Source organism: Calonectris borealis, chromosome 9 (assembly GCF_964195595.1).
Source record: "Calonectris borealis chromosome 9, bCalBor7.hap1.2, whole genome shotgun sequence".
In the NCBI taxonomy this organism is placed as follows: Eukaryota; Metazoa; Chordata; class Aves; order Procellariiformes; family Procellariidae; genus Calonectris; species Calonectris borealis.
In genome coordinates this window covers 13,069,005-13,088,490 of record NC_134320.1, presented here as the reverse complement: position 1 = coordinate 13,088,490, position 19,486 = coordinate 13,069,005, and the positions used below count along the sequence as shown (strand labels likewise).

Genomic DNA, 19,486 nt, shown 5'->3' with positions numbered 1-19,486 from the left:
CTACTCTGCAGTGCATTCTTGGGTACTTTGTCCACTATACATAAAAACCTGGGAACATGGAAATAATGAAGGAGCACTTCTAGTGTGCAGAAATGTCAGTCCCTTTCTCTCTGCTTTGTTCCAGCTATAGGATGAAGCAAAGCAGTAATTGCTGCCATTATAGAGAACAAATCTATTTGCATTTCCACAGTGCTTCAGCTCTAGCTGTGAATGTCTAATCAGTCCTATTGCTGGAAAAATATTTTCCAGCCTCTTGTCAAATCTATGTTTGATTGCAGTGCATTACTACATAGCCACTTAACTCCACCCATGTCCCGGCCCACATCAGTAGCTGTGGTGAAAATTTTTTAAGCCAATGCTGGCATGTATGAAACATAATACAGCTGTGTCAGTCGTTCAGTAAATATTCCTTTCACCTCTAACAGAATACTGCCCAGCATAACATGCAAGGGTAACTGTGCTTCTAGAAGAACTGTAAAACTCTGAATAATGTATAAAGATCCCATTGCACACTTTTGCAGGAATAGTGACATTTGCCCTAATTCCTTACTAGCTTTAGCCATAGTAATAATTACATTGCATTTTTCTCACCCAGACTTCCCCTGCAGTTCTCATTGTGGGCTGTATTTCTCTTTCCCTGTTCTACATTCTTTATCAGAGTGATAAGCACTATTGAGCAACTGCTACATTCTGATGCAAACATAACTGCACAATGTGACACATTTATAAATTCATCCTGAATCTGAGCAAGTTGCACCTGCGTTTCTACCAATCAATAGTGTTGTTCTGCCTTCACAAACCTGGAAATTTAAGGTCAGTTTAAGCTTAGTACGCAGTTCTCAGGTCTGATATAGCCTCTTTGTTTCCATCACCCAGCAGAGAAGTGTTGTAACCTGGCCAGGTTAAAGATCCCTATAGGAAAAGGAGGTGGCTGAAACAGCACAGAACTGGCACACTGTCAAACTGCTTGTGTGAGCAATGGACATGCTAGAGATGAGGACAGACCATTCCTTACTCCTAAGTTCCACCTCTGCTCGCTCCTTCATAGCCCTTGGCTCAGCTGAAGGAGCCCTAATATACCACGTAAAGGGAAAATGTCGTTCAATCAGTTGTCATAGACTTGGTGAAAAAAAAAACCAAAAAGTGTAACTTGCAATGAAATAATCAGCTTGTTCTTACTCGGGAAGTTGAGTTTACTTTCCTCCTTTTTATTATCAGTTAATTTATGTTAGTAAACACCATGTCTTATAAAGCATTGTATCACATAGGTTTGGTTTACTGATAGGCAAATGTTTGCATGATTCATTTGACAGAATTGTTCATGCCTGGAAAAGAAAAGGGGACTCTTTCTCCAAGCTCTTTAAATACTCAAAGATCAATAAAATACACAAAACATGTTCAGGGTGGTGTCAGGGACCACTGAGTGAATGAATGAGTGAATAGCGATGTGAGTCCAAAGTTATTCATGCAGTTACTCCACATTTACACCCTATTGACAGGAATCAGTGTCTAGGAGCAATATTCAATCTGAGCAAGTGAAGAAAAGGAGACACAACAGTTTTTTAGTGTTATTTTAAGCTAGCCAAATCCCATATGCTTGCCTTATTCATGTTTGTATTTAATTTGATATGTAATTCACATGAGTTAGGCAAAAATTATTTGTCTCCTGGTTTGATGTTTTTACACACACATTTAAGAATTATATCCCGTGTAATCCACTGTCACTATGTTAGAGCTGTTCCAAAGTCAAAATCTTTTATATAAATATCTCAGTCTTTTCTCATCAAAACCATTTATTCTTCATGTATTTACAAAGTAAATTTTCCATGTGAAAGCAGCCAATACCTCACAAGTGCATTTCCATTTAATCAATTTAATTATCATTCATTTGCCTCACCCAGGAAACCTTTAAGGCAATTTTCCACTTAATCATTTCAACTAAAAGCTACCGTGGTAGCTTTAGATTTTAAAGATTGTCAAACCTCATCCTGTAGAATGGGAAATTTTATTTGTTAAACAAGACACACAACCATTATGAAGACCCTGTAATGGGAATAGCATGTCCTGTAACTGGGCATCTGCAAGCCTTGGAGTTTAGTAAAGTGCCCTTCATGAGATGCATCGAGTCAATCTGTCCTAAAGATGTTACTTCCACAAACTGTTCAGAAATGCTGTGGTAAAACCCTCTGTTATACATCTGACTTGTGCCTGTGTAAGTCTTCTTAACCGGATCCTAGTGCTAGTAAAATAAAATACAATTCTTTAGAAGGTTGTTGTGCCTTCGGGGGAAAGGAAATAAAAAACTGGAGAGGGAGTGAAGTAGATCTTGACACATCTGTAGATTTATGCTAGAGGTTCAATCGTATATCCTACAGGATCCTATAGGTTTATAACTTACAAACTAGAAGGAATAAGCAATAACTTCCACCTACTGCCTTCTACTAGCAATAACTAACCAAATTTCCCAGCAATTCCTAAGCTTAAACGGGACCTGTCTATGGTTATTGCCAGTGAGGAGCATGGGTATAGGATAGAATGTACTGCTCTGTGGTTGGGGTTCATGCAGTATGAACTCCGTTAAAAGAAGAAAAAAAAAAATTTAAAGCCTGTGAGGCAGAAGTTTATGGATCGCTCTGGTATGGTCCAGATCTGACAAAAAGCAGCGTGCACTCTGAATATCTAGTATATTCTTGGTAGCACGGACAGGAGGTTTTAATTTGCATTGTCATTCATTACCTTGAACTCATCAGTTGCTTTTAAACATACTTAAAAGCAGAGGATTAGGGTATGACTTCTCTAATCCCGTCCCTCACATTCTCCACAAAGAGCAGTTGCCTAAGATGCAATATGTTTTATTATTATTAGTCTTTGCCCCAAGGGATTTGCTGTGAAAAAGCTGGAGCAAGTTAGTTTAAAGTCCTCTCGAGGCTGAAGGTAGATATTTTTGGCAACCAGTCTGGCGGAATTTTTTGGGATCTTCTTGCAGGCCAGTCACCGGTATAAACCACTCCCTGAGGCTGCCTGAGGAGTAGGGACTGGAATGGACAGTGAATGTAGCAACACAAGTCGTCTTATTTCCATCTAGTTGCCCAGTATTCACTCTTCCCCCATTCCAGTGCTCTGCAGGTAACTAACTGAACTATCTTAGCCGTAGACGTTTTGTGGCATCAGAGAGAAAAAAGTCAAATCTTCAGCACAACATTGTCATTATCATAATTAGCCATAATTAAAGAACTGTTTTAACAGATGCATATTTGATGCATTTTGATATAAAAATAACAAAACTACAGTGAAGAAAGATCTATGTTCTATGGAGCAGAACCAACAACACTGTGTGAAAGATCTGATTAAAATATTTGTGTACCTACTGAACAACGTAATCTGTATGATACAGTAATATAATCAGGTTGGGGAAGATACAATTCTCATAATATTGCAGACTCGTAACTGTAGACTCACTTATAGGACACTGATACTTGAAAATTTTTTATTATTACAACTTCAGAAGCCACAAACCTATTAAAATAAGAGTGTTTTAAAATAAAAATACAGTAGCACAATAGTGGGCTTCTTTGGGACTCTGTTGCTATATTTAATGTATTAAAAGAGTCTACTCAGCAGACCTATTAAGAATAGAAGTACAAGTAGGAAATAACTTGTTTGCCACATGTTAAGTAACAGTGTTCTGAAGCTCGTGTCCTGCTGACTCATTCTGAATCATATCAGGACAAATACTTTCACCCTGAGAAGTTATTTACTGGCCTAGAAGGTTCCTATTTCTGAAAGTTTATCACATTAGTTTCGTGTCACATTAGACCTATCTGTATGCCTGTCATTCAGTTAATTTTTAAGGTTTTTTTCCAAGAAAAAAAATCACAGTTTTCACTTGACCAATGAACATCACTGCACATTAATACTCATATATCCCTAGAAACAGGACCTAGCCTAGACACAAGAAATTTTGTCATTCTCCTCCGTCCTTGTTTGCTATAGCAAGGATGCTGTTTAAAAAATGAAACCAAACTTAAAATGTTTGTTAAAGGTTGGATGGGTTTCTTTTCCCATCTACACACTTACAGAGGTTCTCAGACTTTCAGAGGTCTAATTTTTGGATTTCAATTACTAAGGAAGAAAATCAGACACAAGACTGAACCATATCCCAAGAGGTAACCACACCCTAACTTAGAAATGTGAAACGTAGGGTTGATATTCTTAAGTGTCCCTTATTTGTGTGGGAGATTGAACCAAGCCCAGGCAGATAACTGAAAGCTCCCAAGCCTTAGCGAGGTCCCCGTCTGTCCTAAAAACGTTCAACTGTTTAATCAAAAAATATATTTTACATTTCAAAACTGCACTATAAATTAAATGTCCACCCAGGGTACCTGACAATCTTCACTTACAGTATGGGTATGAATTCCTCTGTTCTTGAGCACTTGTATCACAATTTGACTGAGCTAATCCACTGAAAATGCTAAAATGGTTTCAAACAAGTTTCTCTGTAGTTCATTTCATGCCCTATTTTACAGCAGGTTATTCTCTAATCTAATTTACGTTATTCTGAAATCACAAACTGACCGTAATTATCTTTTAATGGTAATAGAAGCTCATTTAAAGGGAACATCAGCTGCTCCAATGAAAACCTACTGTAACAGGTCCTTGCAAACATAAGATCATGGCTTTTATGTATTTTGATGGGAAATATTAAATGAAAAAATTTTCATATTTTATATGTAAAATTCAGTATTTACACTGTATTTTTAAATGTGGGGCAAAAATATTGCTGTTTCAGAATCCTTGGCGATTTTTCATTCTGAAATTTAGACAATAGCTGAATTATTCATTAATTAGTTCAGAGTGAATAATAATGCTTCTGGTAAGCACAAGCCTGTCTTCCACATAGATTAATAGCAGGTTAGTATCTAGCAATGTTTCTATACTTGGAGAGGGAGTTCAAAACATTATTGGTTCTCACTTTCTTGACTCAAAATACTTTTCTTCTGAATTTTGGCTGAATCAGACTTTTTTTTCCTTTTAATTATTCAGGTCCGCAAGGTTTGAAGACTTTCCCTAGACAGGTCTTTTATACTAACATTCCCAGCTGTCCTGAAACCTATTTCTGAAAGTAGGATTCTGCTGTTACATGGAGTTCTGAAGAAAACTCATATAGAAGTTTTTTTGACACAGGGAATGTTCTTGAGGTTGAAAAGAAAAGACAAAATGATCCTTATAGATCCCTCTGTCAATATAATAATGAGGTGATACTCAATGATATTAAAGGTTAGTACATTTGAAGCTGATCAAAGGTGAAGAAAACAGATACAAACTTTTGTTCTTGGTCTGTAGCTAATCTGTGATACTTAATGCTATCAGATGTTGTTAAAGCCATGGATTTAGCAGAGTCTTTAATAAAGTCAGACATTTATATTGATAATGAGATGGGATTAGGGGTCTTCACATTTCAGAATACAAAGCACCCAACTCATCTGAGAACTAGAAAGAAACTTGTCGTATAGGAGGCAATTTTATAATTGGCTGCAACAGGTTTTCTTGAACTTACAAAAACTCTTGAATGTTTTGACCAGGCTAAATTCTTCGGGATATTAACATTTTGTAGGTAAAGAAAGAACGTTGCATGTTATGATTGCTATAATAATGATAATCTTTGAAATAACTCATCGGTGAACTGAATTCATTGCTGACTGAATGAATTAGCCATTTAATTACCTGACACCCTGACTGACTTTATGTTTTGATTCAGTATGTGACAACAGTTGTGTAATCTGAGAACTCAAAATTATTGACATTTAATTACAATGTTTTTAACTCCTGTAGGTAATACCCTGTCACTATCTTATTTTCCCTCTGTAAACTAGGTATCTTCCGTTCTTCTCTTTTCATATGGAAGTCTCTTAGCGTCACTAATATTTTTCTTAGAATTCCACCACCTTCTGTACAATGGTGATTTAGGCATTTCTAAAATAATCTACCATTATTGTATCTCGAAAATCTTATACTTATGTCTGATTTTTTTAGATTTTATTTTTACTGTCATGAGGATATCCGTGTCAAAATATGTGTGTAAGATTGTCAATTATTCATATCTATTGGAGGTTCTCTCAATTAATAACACTGAGTAAAGTAAATCTTAATGTAATGTTTAAATCTTTGTAGTGCAATAAAATATCCAGTGGCACTATGATTTGGACACAGTACAGCTGACAGTGTTTCATGGCTCATTTGCCCAAGTAACTATGAGATTTTAGTCATCACTCAAAGATCAAGTGCAGCTTTTTCATTACAAAGAGAATCAGGCTTTTATGTATATAATGCATAATGTCTCTGATTTAAATGGAGCTCAGGAACACAGGGATCTTAAAGCTGTGTTACACTCATCAGAGGAATATTAAAAACACATTAAATAATATTGTGCAGTTGTGAGCTGTGGTGAATTGGTTTGTATGTCTTTGATGCAAAATGTTGTAAAACTATAGTATAGTAAGAGATATTTGAAAGTCAGTCTGAAAAAGAGGTGTTTTATTTAAAAAAAAAAACAACAACCTGAAATACCATTTATTGACAGTTTCCAGCTATGTTTGGTGACCTCAACTAACTTTTCAGCTCATGTGGGTCCACACCTTACTCCCTTTTTTTCACTCCTCACTTACTTTTGCTACATTGTTAGCATTACTTAGCAAAATCTACAACTGCATCTTGAAATTTTGAACCTGGGCAAAATGTTTTTTCCATTTTAAAGGAAAGCATCTCTATATCTCAACAGATGTTTTCCATGGTCAAATGTACTACAGCAGACTAACCAAAATAAAATTTATACTGACATGTAGCAATTTACTTTCTGGAGCACGACTCCATAGGAGGTTGTTTTTCAGTAAGCAAAGGCTCAGGCATTCAGGCTTTCTGACCATTCGGGCATTCTGCATAGTCTCATTCAAGTCAGTCCTAAAGTATCAAACACAAATATGGTTGGTCTTTCCTCGAGTCAAAGGACTTAGCTTACTCAGGCATGACAGCCTTGCAATTGGGTAGAGATACAGCAAACGCAGTAACCTCTGAGCTTGCTTTCCGTAGCAGAGCGACGACAGGCTAGCACAGGCCTCTGCTACCATCTTGCATACACACACCTTGCTGAAGCCCATGACTGGATATGTTTGCATGTGTTTCCATTGATCTCTCCCAGTTTCAGTGTAAGGACAGTCTCTCGCTTTGGTCTGTACCAACACAGGTGGGTTGTAGAACCTAAGATAAATATTTTGAAAAATATGTTTCAGATCCCTTCACTTTTTCTATTACCAGTGGCCCCCAAATGGACTGATACAGAAACCTGGGCTGGCTTTTTTTCATCCACGTTCAGTATCTGTTTGCTTGATTGTTTGAATAACTGAACAGCCATCACTTTCCCAAAAGTCCAATACCACAGGAATATCTTACAAACTAAGCTACCTATAGTACCATGGTTACTGAAACGCAGCCTTTCTTACTCATACCCACATACGTAATATCTCTGAGGTATAAAGTGTGTTTCTCTCCATTAAGCCTTCCCATCAAGACTTCTGATTTAAGAAGCAAAGAGAAGATAATCTGTGACTACTAAAAAAATCTTGGTGCTAGATCTTTTCCATTGCTCATTGGGAAATGCTAAGCAAAAGCACTTTCTTACATCATGTAATGTCCTGCCAGGAGCACAGCTGTGCTCACTTGAACTGTTTGTCAGTTCTATAGATGCTAAAGCTGTGCATTCTAATACTCAGTTCTAATACTCAGCTGTTGAACAGTCATTGTGCCTCAGGTAATTAGGTATGCAGTGGATTTGCATACCTAGAATGCCAGTTTCTTTTCTGTTCTTCCAGTTATTTTTATAGCCAAAGGGTTTTTTTTTCTTGTGCAATTTATACAGAACAGCTTAAGGTAAATTTATTATTGGTTTATTGTTACCTGAGACACTTCGCTGAGGTTTTCTCTTGCTTTGGTTAGTTAGCAAATGATTTATTGAAGAAAAATGCATGATAATACCCTTTCTAGTGACAAAACTGATTTAAAAGATGACAAAAAGAAGAATATACTAGTACACAGAGCACTTTGAAATAATGAATCACTGTAGCCAAAGCATTTGATGTGAAGCATTCCACTGTATAGAAAAAGTTATAGGAATATATCAGTATGGTAGAAATAGAAAGATCAGGAAAAAGGAATGAGTATTTCATTTTCACCTCTACTATTTATGTTTTTCAGCATACATTTTAAATTCTGACTAGTTACTTTTAGTTACTCTTGTGATATCGATCAGTCAATCACTACGTTACTTCACACACGAGCAAGAATTAAAAAATCTACTTTTCCTATTGTTGGCTTATTAATATTGCTATTTCTTGTGAAAAGAAAGAAATGCAATTCAGGTTTTTTTCATCTTTTGCTTGTATGATTACAATCTGTAGCTATGTTCAACTGGCTTCAGGCTACAAGATAATCATGTCTAGATAGAGTAAGATTCTTTAGGGAGTTAAAATATGAGATGAAAAATTCTCTGCAGATTAGAAAACATATTTGGCAAGAAAGATTTAAATTACAAGTCTCATTCATGCTACATAGCACAACTGCACAAACACTTTAAATCTGGAATTATGCTTTTTAAACCTTTAACACAATAAAGACCCTTAGCAGTGAGATTCAACAGTGACGTTGCAATGAATAACAAAACTGAAAAAAATACAACTGCTGATAAAATCATCAGGCAGATGGGGCTGTCTGTATTGAGGATATGGTATGTATATTGTACATCTTCACTTAGCAGTTTCTGTTATATTCTAATTATGTCCCCTACAGCTTTAAATCAAGAGTAGATTCTTTTAGAACTGATAGGTTTTCCCTTTAGCTTGCATGTGAGAATGCAGTTACTTATCAAAGAAGCAGCATCCTATAGACCAACCTGCCAATTTGTATTTATTGCCATAATTTTTTCAGTTTGCTCTAATGCAGAGGGATAAGTGCTATGATGCTAATTTATGCAAGCTGATGATTTGGCCAGGATTTTTTAGGAAACAAAGCTCAGCACAAGTTTTCTCACCTGACTGCACTATCCAGGCATATTTTTATCACAAGAGATTTGTAGGATTTTTTTCAACTCATATTTGTCTTATCTCACATGTATCTAAGCTATGTTATGCAAAGGTAGCCTATCTGTCATTGCCATCTTGTCTCCCTTTGTTCCCTGTTCATGCATATATAGCCGCTCTCAACAGTTCTTTTGGACACCATGTTGTCTTGCATTCCCAGAAATGCTGGTAACTTGGGTTGTTTTTTTACCAGCTGCATTTAGGTATAGTACAGCCTTTTGTTACGTGTTTAGATGTCAGGTCTTGATGACTCCAGCATCTTTTTCCTTCACAGATGTGATCTGATCCCATTTGTGGCTATTCACAATGCTTCTGCCAAAATCATTCTCCCAGCCCCTTGACAGCTTCTTTCTTTGCATCTTTCCTCCAGCCTCCCCATTCTATTCTGCATCAGACTTACCCTGCTTGCCTTTACTTTAAAACTACAAATTCTCTCTCTCCTACTAGCAGTATGCTGGATAGAAGTTTTACTATTTAGAACTTTCTGACAAGAGCTTTCCAAAAACCCCCAAAGCAATTTCACTGTCTCTTTTTAGATCCCTTCTTAAAACCAGCTGTTGCTAAAGGAAACTCTTGTGAAAAATAGGCTTCTGTTGAGCTGCATCTAAAGCTCTTCCTGAGCATTTAGATAGTTTCTTGTGCAGTAATTACTCTGTAAAGTCCGTAGGAGAGGGCTCTTTTTTCCCCTCTACGTTTAAACAGCAGCTAGTTCAAGAATATCCCAATCCCAGAGCAGCCTTCCTAGAAAGCAGCTTTATAAATAACTTCAGTGGAAACTTCCAGCTTACCCAGACAGTGAATGTGCTCTCCAAACTCCTTTCCTCAACGCATGGCAATGAAAGGTTAGTAGCAGCAGAACTGTGGTAGTAAAAAACCTGGACCTTTTACATGTGGAGATTCTTTCCCCCTTTTTCACACAGGAAAGCTTTAAAAATGTAAGGACAACCCACTGCTCAGAATCATTAAAGCCTTGCAGAATTTTTGTTCCGGTTCTTCAATGTCTGTCATTTATTTTGATTTTGTGTCAGCCTAAAATTTATTTTGTGTTGTTGTACTGAGATTTTATGTGGTCTACTTACTGATTCATACTGGAAATTATGGTAGTTAAAGCTCAGTTTCCCAGAAGATGATTCTTACTTCAGCAAGTCAAATATTTATATGGTATCTCCTCTACTGTGTAATGACAGCATTGTATGTAGCATTTTTTAGAGATGAGGCACTTTGTAAGTGCCAGACTTGCATAATCTGGAAAATTCTGAATTCTCTTGTGTTTCATTACATTACTTTTTCTTTTCCTGTTGAAGTGGCAAAATACTTGCTCTAGCTTGATGGGCTCCTCCCCACACTTACAAAAAAATTATGTTTGCGTGTAGAAAATGTCAGCTGTCCTGCAGCAAAGCTAATCTGAGTTTTATTCTTCTATTGTATTACTTTATTAATATTCCAAATCATAGGATCATTTAGGTTGGAAAAGACCCTTAAGATCATCAAGTCCAACCACTAACCTAGCACTGCCAAGTCCACCATAAACCATGTCCCTAAGCACCACATCTACACGTCTTTTAAATACCTCCAGGGATGGCAACTCTACCATTTTCCTGGGCAGCCTGTTCCAGTGCTTGACAACCCTTTCAGTGAAGAAATTTTTCCTAATATCCAATCTAAACCTCCCCTCTCGTCCTATCACTTGCTACTTGGGAAAAGAGACCGACACCCACCTTGCTACAGCCTCCTTTCAGGTAGTTGCAGAGAGCGATAAGGTCTCCCCTGAGCCTCCTTTTCTCCAGGATAAACAATCCCAGTTCCCTCCACCGCTCTTCCTAAGACTTGTGCTCTAGACCCTTCACCAGCTTCATTGCTCTTCTTTGGATGCCCTCCAGCACCTCAATGTCCTTCTTATAGGGGGCCCAAAACTGAACACAGTATTTGAGATGTGGCCTCACCAGTGCCAAGTACAAAGGGACGATCAATTCCCTAGCCCAATACCAAGCCAGTTATTCACAAATATTATTTGCAATACCAAACCATCACTAAGTCCAACTGAGAAGCAGAGACATACTGAAAATATTTAGTAATGTATAAGAAACAATGCTAAAGACCAGGATGATGTCTACACTAGGTATTTAAAGAATTATCATAACTAAATTTGCCAGGTAGTCAAAACTTAATTTTATTTATTATTTTAAAATATTTTTAACTGAGTCAGAAAAGTATGTCTGGTTAAAGCTGCAAGCAGGTTTGGGCAATTATTTCTAAAAGGCACGCATATGTTCACTTTCATTACTGCTGACTTTTGAGAAAATTGCAAATCAGGATAGAAGCACCACAGTCAGTTTTTGAAGAACTCATTCCTTAAAGCAAACGTGCTGGGGATAAAAAGACTAACTTCACTGCAGGGTCTTGAATCGTTGTTCTTTGGGAATGGAGAGAAAGTGAGCTCATCAATCAAGGAGACCCACAGCTGGATAAATTGTTTTAGAATAATTGGTGGCTAATTGTTTGCTAGGCAGCTTATGTAAATACATACACAAATACTTAGGACCATTGGGGAATTCTATGGTGACCTATTTGCCTCCCTCTTAATGTAACAGGTTAACTATACTTCAGAAAATCAACAGCTTGGTAAAGCATCTGAAAACAATTTTTAATTAACGCTCAGGCTGTTTGTTTAGTAGCACTTTATCTGCCACTCAGATCTTCTGTACTTATGTGACTTAGAAACATCTTAGGAGTATAGCTGAGGGCAAAATGTAGCTAAGCATGTGAACGCATGTAGCTCTGCTTAAATGATTTTTTTTTAAGGTTTGTAGTTAGAAGACCATAGTTGTCAATTTATGTGTTGTGTTTATGGAAAAGGTATTGAATGTAATGGGGTTTTTTATTAACTAGATTGGAAATGTACAAAAAATCTAAAAATCTGCTACAGGTTCTAACAACAAGTGAATTCCTTTTTTCAAGCTATTTCAAGATTCGTGTTAGAATACACATCTCAGGTAGCATTACCGAGTTACATAAACCAATGATAACGTTTCCCGTGAAACTAGTGAGGATTTAGCAGTGCATTTTGAAATGTTACTTTGTGGCCTCACTGTCATTGTGAGTTGTTAAGTATCTGTCTCATTTGGAGACCTTATCTGGAACTTTGAATACAGCTAACATTTAAAAGCTAATAGAATAAAACAATTCATTTAGAAATATTAGAGCAAGCCACAGAGCTGATAGTAGAACTGCCTTTATTTAAATGTGCTAAAACATTAGACAAATTATTCTTAATAATGTCGTCTTAAGCTTACATTATCTTTCCTTTTGAAAAATAAACAGCTAAAAGCATTGTCCTCTGCTACTGGCAGATGACAATTATTCAGAAAAGTCTTTGCTTTGGGATTGTCTGTGACGTTTTAATACAATGCTTGCACTGTTGAATAGGAAATAGAATTTTTATATGATAGCAGTTTGTGTTCAGTGTTCATGTGATACGTTTATTTAAAAGAAACTGAAGAGAATAAGAACCTGCTTAATACTGTAAATTAAGCATAAGTGTTACATACTCTGTCTGACTGCCTGTCTTATCTTTCCCCTGACAGGTTGATAATGTATGGTTTTGTGAAGGCCATGGTACACATTGGCCAGTTAAAAGGATGGGAATTCCACTTCACTGACTGTTTATTTTTTGGATCGCTGATGTCTGCCACAGATCCAGGTAACCGTTTAAAATAAATTATTTTTTCAAAAGTCAGAAGAGTAAATAAGAACATAACAACTGCATGTGCCATAGAAATGTTCTAAGTCTCTGTTCTTGATTTTTTAATTCCCATATCTGTTAAATGTCTGATATTCTGATAATTATAAGCCAAATTGGCTCCAGAGATCCCTTGTGTTTGTTTTAGTAATCGGTTTACCTATGTCTAGCTCATAAACTTTATAAATTAAGTTGCTGGGGAGAATGGAAAAATGTTGTTCTCCGATCTTCAGGACACCTCATTGCTGATATGAGAACTGCTGTAATGCTGGAGCCTCACGGTTAATAATTTAGACATTGCATTCATGTGTGATCTAACCCAGTTTAAAGATATGGGGAGTGCAGCTTTCAGATTTTCTGTATAAATACTGTATAAACAGTATTTGTTATAAGGTTTAAAATTTGAATACAATTATAACATATCAGCTTACAATTTGAATGCAGTGTTTCATGATAAATACAACTCAAAAAAGATAGATACCAACAGGCTGACTTGAATTTGCAGATGTGAGATTTAAAGTCTAAAGTTACAGTAAATAGCCAAGTCTGGGAAACAGACTCACTGAATTTTGGAATCACAGAGTTACAGAATCGTTTAGATTTGAAGGGACGTCTGGAGGTCTTCTAGTCCAATCTCCTAATCAAAACAGGACTAACCTCAAAGTTAGCCTAGGTTTCACAGACTTGTCCAGGTTTTGTTACATTGAAAATGTTAATAAGACTATGCTGATATTAAAAGGAAAGTATTGCTTTTTGCATCTCTGGATGACAGTGAAGGAGGAGGTGAAAAAAGGATTTTTTTTTTTTTATATGTTATCTACAAAGAGACAAAGTACAAAGTCTGCAAGGGTACATTGGATTTTTGCAAATTTTTCAGTTGAGCTGTTACAGGAAGTTGAACAGAGAGCATTTTGCGATGCACATGACATGCTGCATTAGTGTTAACTACCCTTGAGAAGCTTCTCTGAGAAACTTATGAATGAATCTTTCAAATTCATGGCTATTAAAAGAAATGACAAAAACCAACATTGTTCTACAAATTTGTTCCATTCTTTAAACTAACCCTCAATATTTAACAAAAGACTTTGAATTTGTGATTTATCATTCTGATGGCTTAAAAATACAGTGTAAAACAATTTATTTCCACAAAAACGGTTGTTGCAAGATTGCTGTAAAAGCTGCATCAAATTGTTATTCTCAAATTAATCCAAGCATCCAATATGCTGCCACTTATAAAATCACCCAACTACTTTAATGAGATTCAGCACATGATTGGAGCCTATCCTCAGAGCAAGAGAAAAACACAGAAACTAAAAGGACAAAAAAACCCTAGGAAAATAAATTGCTTATGGACTTACAGCTTCCAAGTACATTTCTTGATTGTGCTATGAATAGAGTTTTGCAGTTGGCTTGGTTTCTTTTCCCATTTTCTAGTCCAATACTGTTTAGCTTCACAAATGAACATGTTGACTTATGAGGAGAAATATATAAGACAAATTCAATGATTTTGATTATAATAGTATTAAATCACCACTGATTAATCTGGAACAATCATGAGAAAACAAAGAGAAGCTTCGCTTGTGCTGGAAGGAATAAGAAGTGACAAGGATTACTTTTCCCAGATTTTTAAATAGGCTTAAAAAGCTAACACTGCAGTTGAGAAAACTACTTTTAGTGTGACAAACTATCATTGATTAATACCGTTTGTAATTACTCTTATGCCTATATAGTGCCTGTGCATGTCCAAGAGTTTTTTTAATGTTCAGTCTTGCTCCCTCTGTTATCTATTCACAATATTCTAAGCTGTTTCATGTTTTTACTAATCTTTTCCATAAATTTCAGTCCCTCAAAGACTTAGAGAACTTTGAGTGAAGTTTTTGCTTAATTAAATGGTAGAGATTGCTGAAAATATTTCATTGTGTTATAGGACTTGCTAGTGAATTATAATCTCAAGTCGTGTAAAGAATTCATTGGAATTCCAAAATCAGTTAAAATAAGGTCTCCTAGAGGATACTAGGGCATAAAATAATCAGTCTAATGATTTTATATGTGATATCTAGCTTTTTTAAAAAAAAGAAGAAATCTCTGGTAAAATGTTGTTAGAGTTACAGAAGTAGGATAGAATAATATACTACTGTCCTAAGATGAAATAATAAATTCCTGTCAGATTTGCTACCTGATTTTTCATTTAATTCTTCACAGTGTAGGATTATAAGCTCATTTCAAAAAGCCATGTAATTTCCCTTGACTGTGGAAAGCAATTAAGTCTCAAAAGATGTTAAAAACTGATCTGTTGACTTGACAGAAGTTGTTTTGAGTTGTTTTTGAGTTCTTTATTTTTAATAGTAAAGATGACTGGTAAATGTTTACATGTTAAATGAAGAATTTTACTACCAGGGCAGTAAACAAATGTATGCCAGCTAAAAGTTGCTAGTATTGTTAGGAAGAAGGAAATAATGTCATAGCACTCTGTAGGTTTTAGTTTTGATGGGTATTTAAAGACCTTTAATATAGAGATTCTTGCATAAAATTAGTTCAGAAGAATTGCTCTTACATGCTATGGGTTCTCTTATATAGAAAACTAGCACTTGAACTAAGATTAAGAAATGAATTTATGACTGGATATACTTGGGACTGTGTTTTGCATTATAGACTGTGATCCCTAAACATCTGTGATACTTAGAGATGCCTCAGAAAACTCTCACATCTCTAGGTAGAAACTTTAGGGACAAAGCAATGTTACCTTCGAGTGAATCATTCATTTTACAGGAAATGTAAATGTCCTTCCAATAATTTATCATTTTCAGCAGAAAAAGTTTCTCATTTCAAGACTTCAGGTGAGAGGTTTAATTTCTAAGAAATAGAATTTTAAAATTCCTAAATTCTCCCTTCATGAGTCTTTGATTTAAAACATCAGACCAGTATTTATATTTTTCTTTATTCTGATCAATAGGTTTCATTTATCATGTAGTTGGGGAAATCATCTCTTCTTGTTATTTCATCTGTGTAAAACAGCACAGATTTCACTGTTTTGCTTTGAAGTGGTTTCACTTGTGTTAGTGTTGTGTTTTGATTTCTAATATAACCTGACTCTGGAAGTTTTTTGGTGTGAACCCTTCAAAGGGGATGGAGCAGTTCCTCCCTATGATCTGATACACGCATCACTCATCAAGAGCAGCAAGGAGACTGTGGACAAGGTGCTGGTGTGGGGAGTGGAGCCCCCAGCTCTCGGTCCCTGAGCATCAGAGACCTGCAAAATGAAACTGCCTCAAGTGTGAGCACGGATAAGGTCATTCCGACAACAACTGTCCTCTGTGGTTGAAAAGCAGACACAGCAATAACCCCCAGCAATAGGCTGCTTCAGGGTACCACCGGCTGTAATGGAATAAGGTGAATGACAGAACAAAACTGGCACATGAATGAAAAGATTTGACCTCTGCCTTAGCCACCAAAAAATAACTGAAAAGTACAACTTTGGCAGTTTGTCTTAGCTGTTGTTATTAACACATTCTGTGCAATGACCTTCCAGTCCAAAGACATTTCATGTATCTTTAGCACTTCTTTTTTTTAACTTTTGACATTTCAAGCATAGAAAACAGATTTACCTTCACAAGGTTTGCTGAAGCACAGCTATTTCTGAGCTATATGAACTCCCTTACCTTTGGTCATATTGATAATCACAAGGCTCTTCTCTATTTGAAGTTACTATGGTTACAGCTCAACTGAAGATGTGAGTTGCACTGCTGTTGTTATTGATAAAATTGGATATTTATCAGAAAGAGCAGTTTCTGTTTCTCGTAAAATCAAAGGATTTTGCATTAAGAAGCATAATTTATAAATACAGCAAGGTAATAAGTTTTATACACTGGTTATATAAGACGGTTTATAAATGTGTTTTTAATTAAAATCTTTCTGTGCTTTCTTCTTATTCACCACTGAACTAATCTGTGAGTGGTGTGACTGATTAGTAGGGAAAGGAAACTATAATTAAAATTTGAATTGTTATTTTTAGAGAAAAATAGATAGGAAATATAAGTGAGATTTCTCTCGTCTTATTTTCTTCCCATTTGATACTGCCCTCCTAAAAGAATTTAGGCCCATGAGCTATGAAAGTTATTAATAGTTCCAGTCAGAAGATTAAGGTACAATAATACCAGTACTTTATATAATGGTTGCGTTTATTTTCTGAGCTTCCTTATTCTTTTCAAGCATAACAGCAAAATAGTATTGGATACAGTTAGCTTAGGGATTGTTGTAGTTTGTTGATATTTCAGTTATATATACTTTTTACAGGAATTAATAACAAGCCAATTTGTTTCTCCATATTTCAAAAGATATCTTTCACAAACCAGCTCCACAGACACTTGTTCTGACTTGGGTACAACCAAAATCATGCGAGACTTAGCATCTAACACGTTACCTCAGTCCATGAAGTCAAGGAAGAATTGAATCAGATTTCTGTTGGCACAAGTACTGAGAAAATCTTAGATGCTTCATTATTTCAGGCATCCCATCACTGAATTTTTTTATGAAGTTCACAGCCCTTTCTGAGTCAGGAGCTCTGATACATGTTTTTCCTATTTGTGTCAATTTTCTACTGCCACAAAAGATGTTTGTTTGCTGTCCCCCAATTACCTGTCCTTCTAGCCATCTAGTTCTTTACCTATCTCTATCTTTGGCCTCATATGCTTAGATTGAAATAAGAGATGAATAGATGCTGTGTACTTTAATGAAAAGTAGTTTGGTATTTTTATAATACGTATTGTAGCTAATGAATTATACAAGTCTTTGAGTAGTTACCATACAAAAACCAAGCCCTACTTACTATTCCTTAAAAGTGCCTTCAGAAGGCCAGAGAGGCCTACTTACTGCAATGTAGTATGTATGATCTTTACTTAATATGAAAGTTCTCACAGATTAGATATGTTACTGTTGCATATGATAGCAAATACTGAATTTTGAAATCAATTCTCTTGAGTTTTAAAGTCATCCGTCAGACAAAACATGATGTGACTATTTTGGACAATGATGACTATTATTGATGACTATAATTAGAGTATTATTCTATCCAGAGAGTAATTTAAATTAACTCTCTTCCATAGCAGAGTATCACATCCCTTTTAATATGCCCATTCTCAACTATATCCATAGATTCCCGTAATTAATGAAGGCAAATGTGATCTTGAGGAAATGACTTGATGGTGGTTGGCAAAACAAGGTGAAAATGTTTTATTGAACTCAAGCGGGGTGGATGGGCTAAAGATTATGCAGTTCTCTGTTCTTATGCAGATACTACTTAACATTTTCATTAATGAGTTGGCTAATGCCATAGAGGATGCTTCTTTAATGTATAATACTATGCTGAGAGGAGATTGCAAACACTTTGAAGGACACGATTAGAACTCAGTATGATTCTTGCAATGATTTAAAATCAACAAGGATAAATGCTACACTTAGAAATAATCAACTTCATAGATAGAAGATAAAAAATGAGCATTCCTTGCTGAAAATAAGTCATCAGTACCAATACATAGCAAAAAAAGGAAAACAGGATTTATTGACACATGTCCTACAGCATCTTTTCACTCTGTTTCTTGACAGCAAGTGTCAACTACAGTACTTGGATCTGATTTTGGGCACTGTATTTCAAGAAAGATATGGACTGATTAGAAGGGATTAGAGGGCTAGAAAACATTACTGAAAGGAGAAGATTTAAAGAAGTGAGTCAGTTTAGAGAGATGTCTGAAATGAGTCTTTGAATAGGCAAAATGTGGCTGGAAAGAAAAAGGGAATAAACGTGACAAATTATTCATGTCTCATTAAGCTAGGAATGGAAATTACAGACTTGAAGAGCAGGAGGGGAGATTTAGGTTAGACGTTCTGGAATAACTGCATTTATAAATTGTATGAATACTGAAGAGTGGGTTAGTCTCCCTTGGGATTTGGGGAACCAGCATCGCTTCAGTTCTTTAAAAACAGATCAGATAAATATCTGTCAACAGTGGTATGTCTGAAGCTTGCTGCATCTTGGGCCAGACAAACATAGGGACAGAGCAGATACTGGTAGTGGTCTTCCTCCAGAGAGCAGAATTCTTCAGTCAGGGACAGGCAATGCTGTAAAGAAGATCCCATAACCTCCATTGGGAATGGGAAAAACATTTTAAATGGAAGATACTTTCTGAGAACTGGGTGAACTAGGGAGTCTCTCCCAGAAGAGGCAACTGATGCATTGCTGTGTTGCTTGCTTTATTATTTTGCTTTCATTTGAAAAGATTTTAAGTCAGATTTTTGAGGTAGAGATGGGAGAGAAAGCAAGAAGAGAAAGCTGTTGTTTTCTGAGGAGGCAAGAGGAAGAAGAGGAATGTGTAGGCATCTGTGTAATTGGCTTGGCTTGCTACAGATACATACCAACAGTACATTGAACTTTGATTACTATTTTCTTGTCTTTCTACCATCATTGCAGGGACTATTAATGTGAGCCCAAACTAATTAGCTAATAAGCAAAAGCTGGAAGTGGCAAATAGTTTTTAGAAAACAAGTCTGTTGTTATGCCAATGACATCAAAGAATGGGAGACTAAATTGGGTTCACATTTAGCACATTAAGGCAGTGTTGCTAAT

General features: G+C 36.0%; 1 protein-coding gene across 1 annotated transcript in view; it reads left to right on the top strand.

Annotated features, from left to right (window-relative positions):
- SLC9A9 (solute carrier family 9 member A9) overlaps window positions 1–19,486 on the top strand; it is a 208,275-nt gene that overhangs the window by 32,318 nt on the left and 156,471 nt on the right. Inside the window, exon 5 of the mRNA XM_075158327.1 lies at window positions 12,713–12,828. Within this exon, the coding sequence (XP_075014428.1) occupies window positions 12,713–12,828 (116 nt within the window). The remainder of the gene's footprint in view (window positions 1–12,712; window positions 12,829–19,486) is intronic.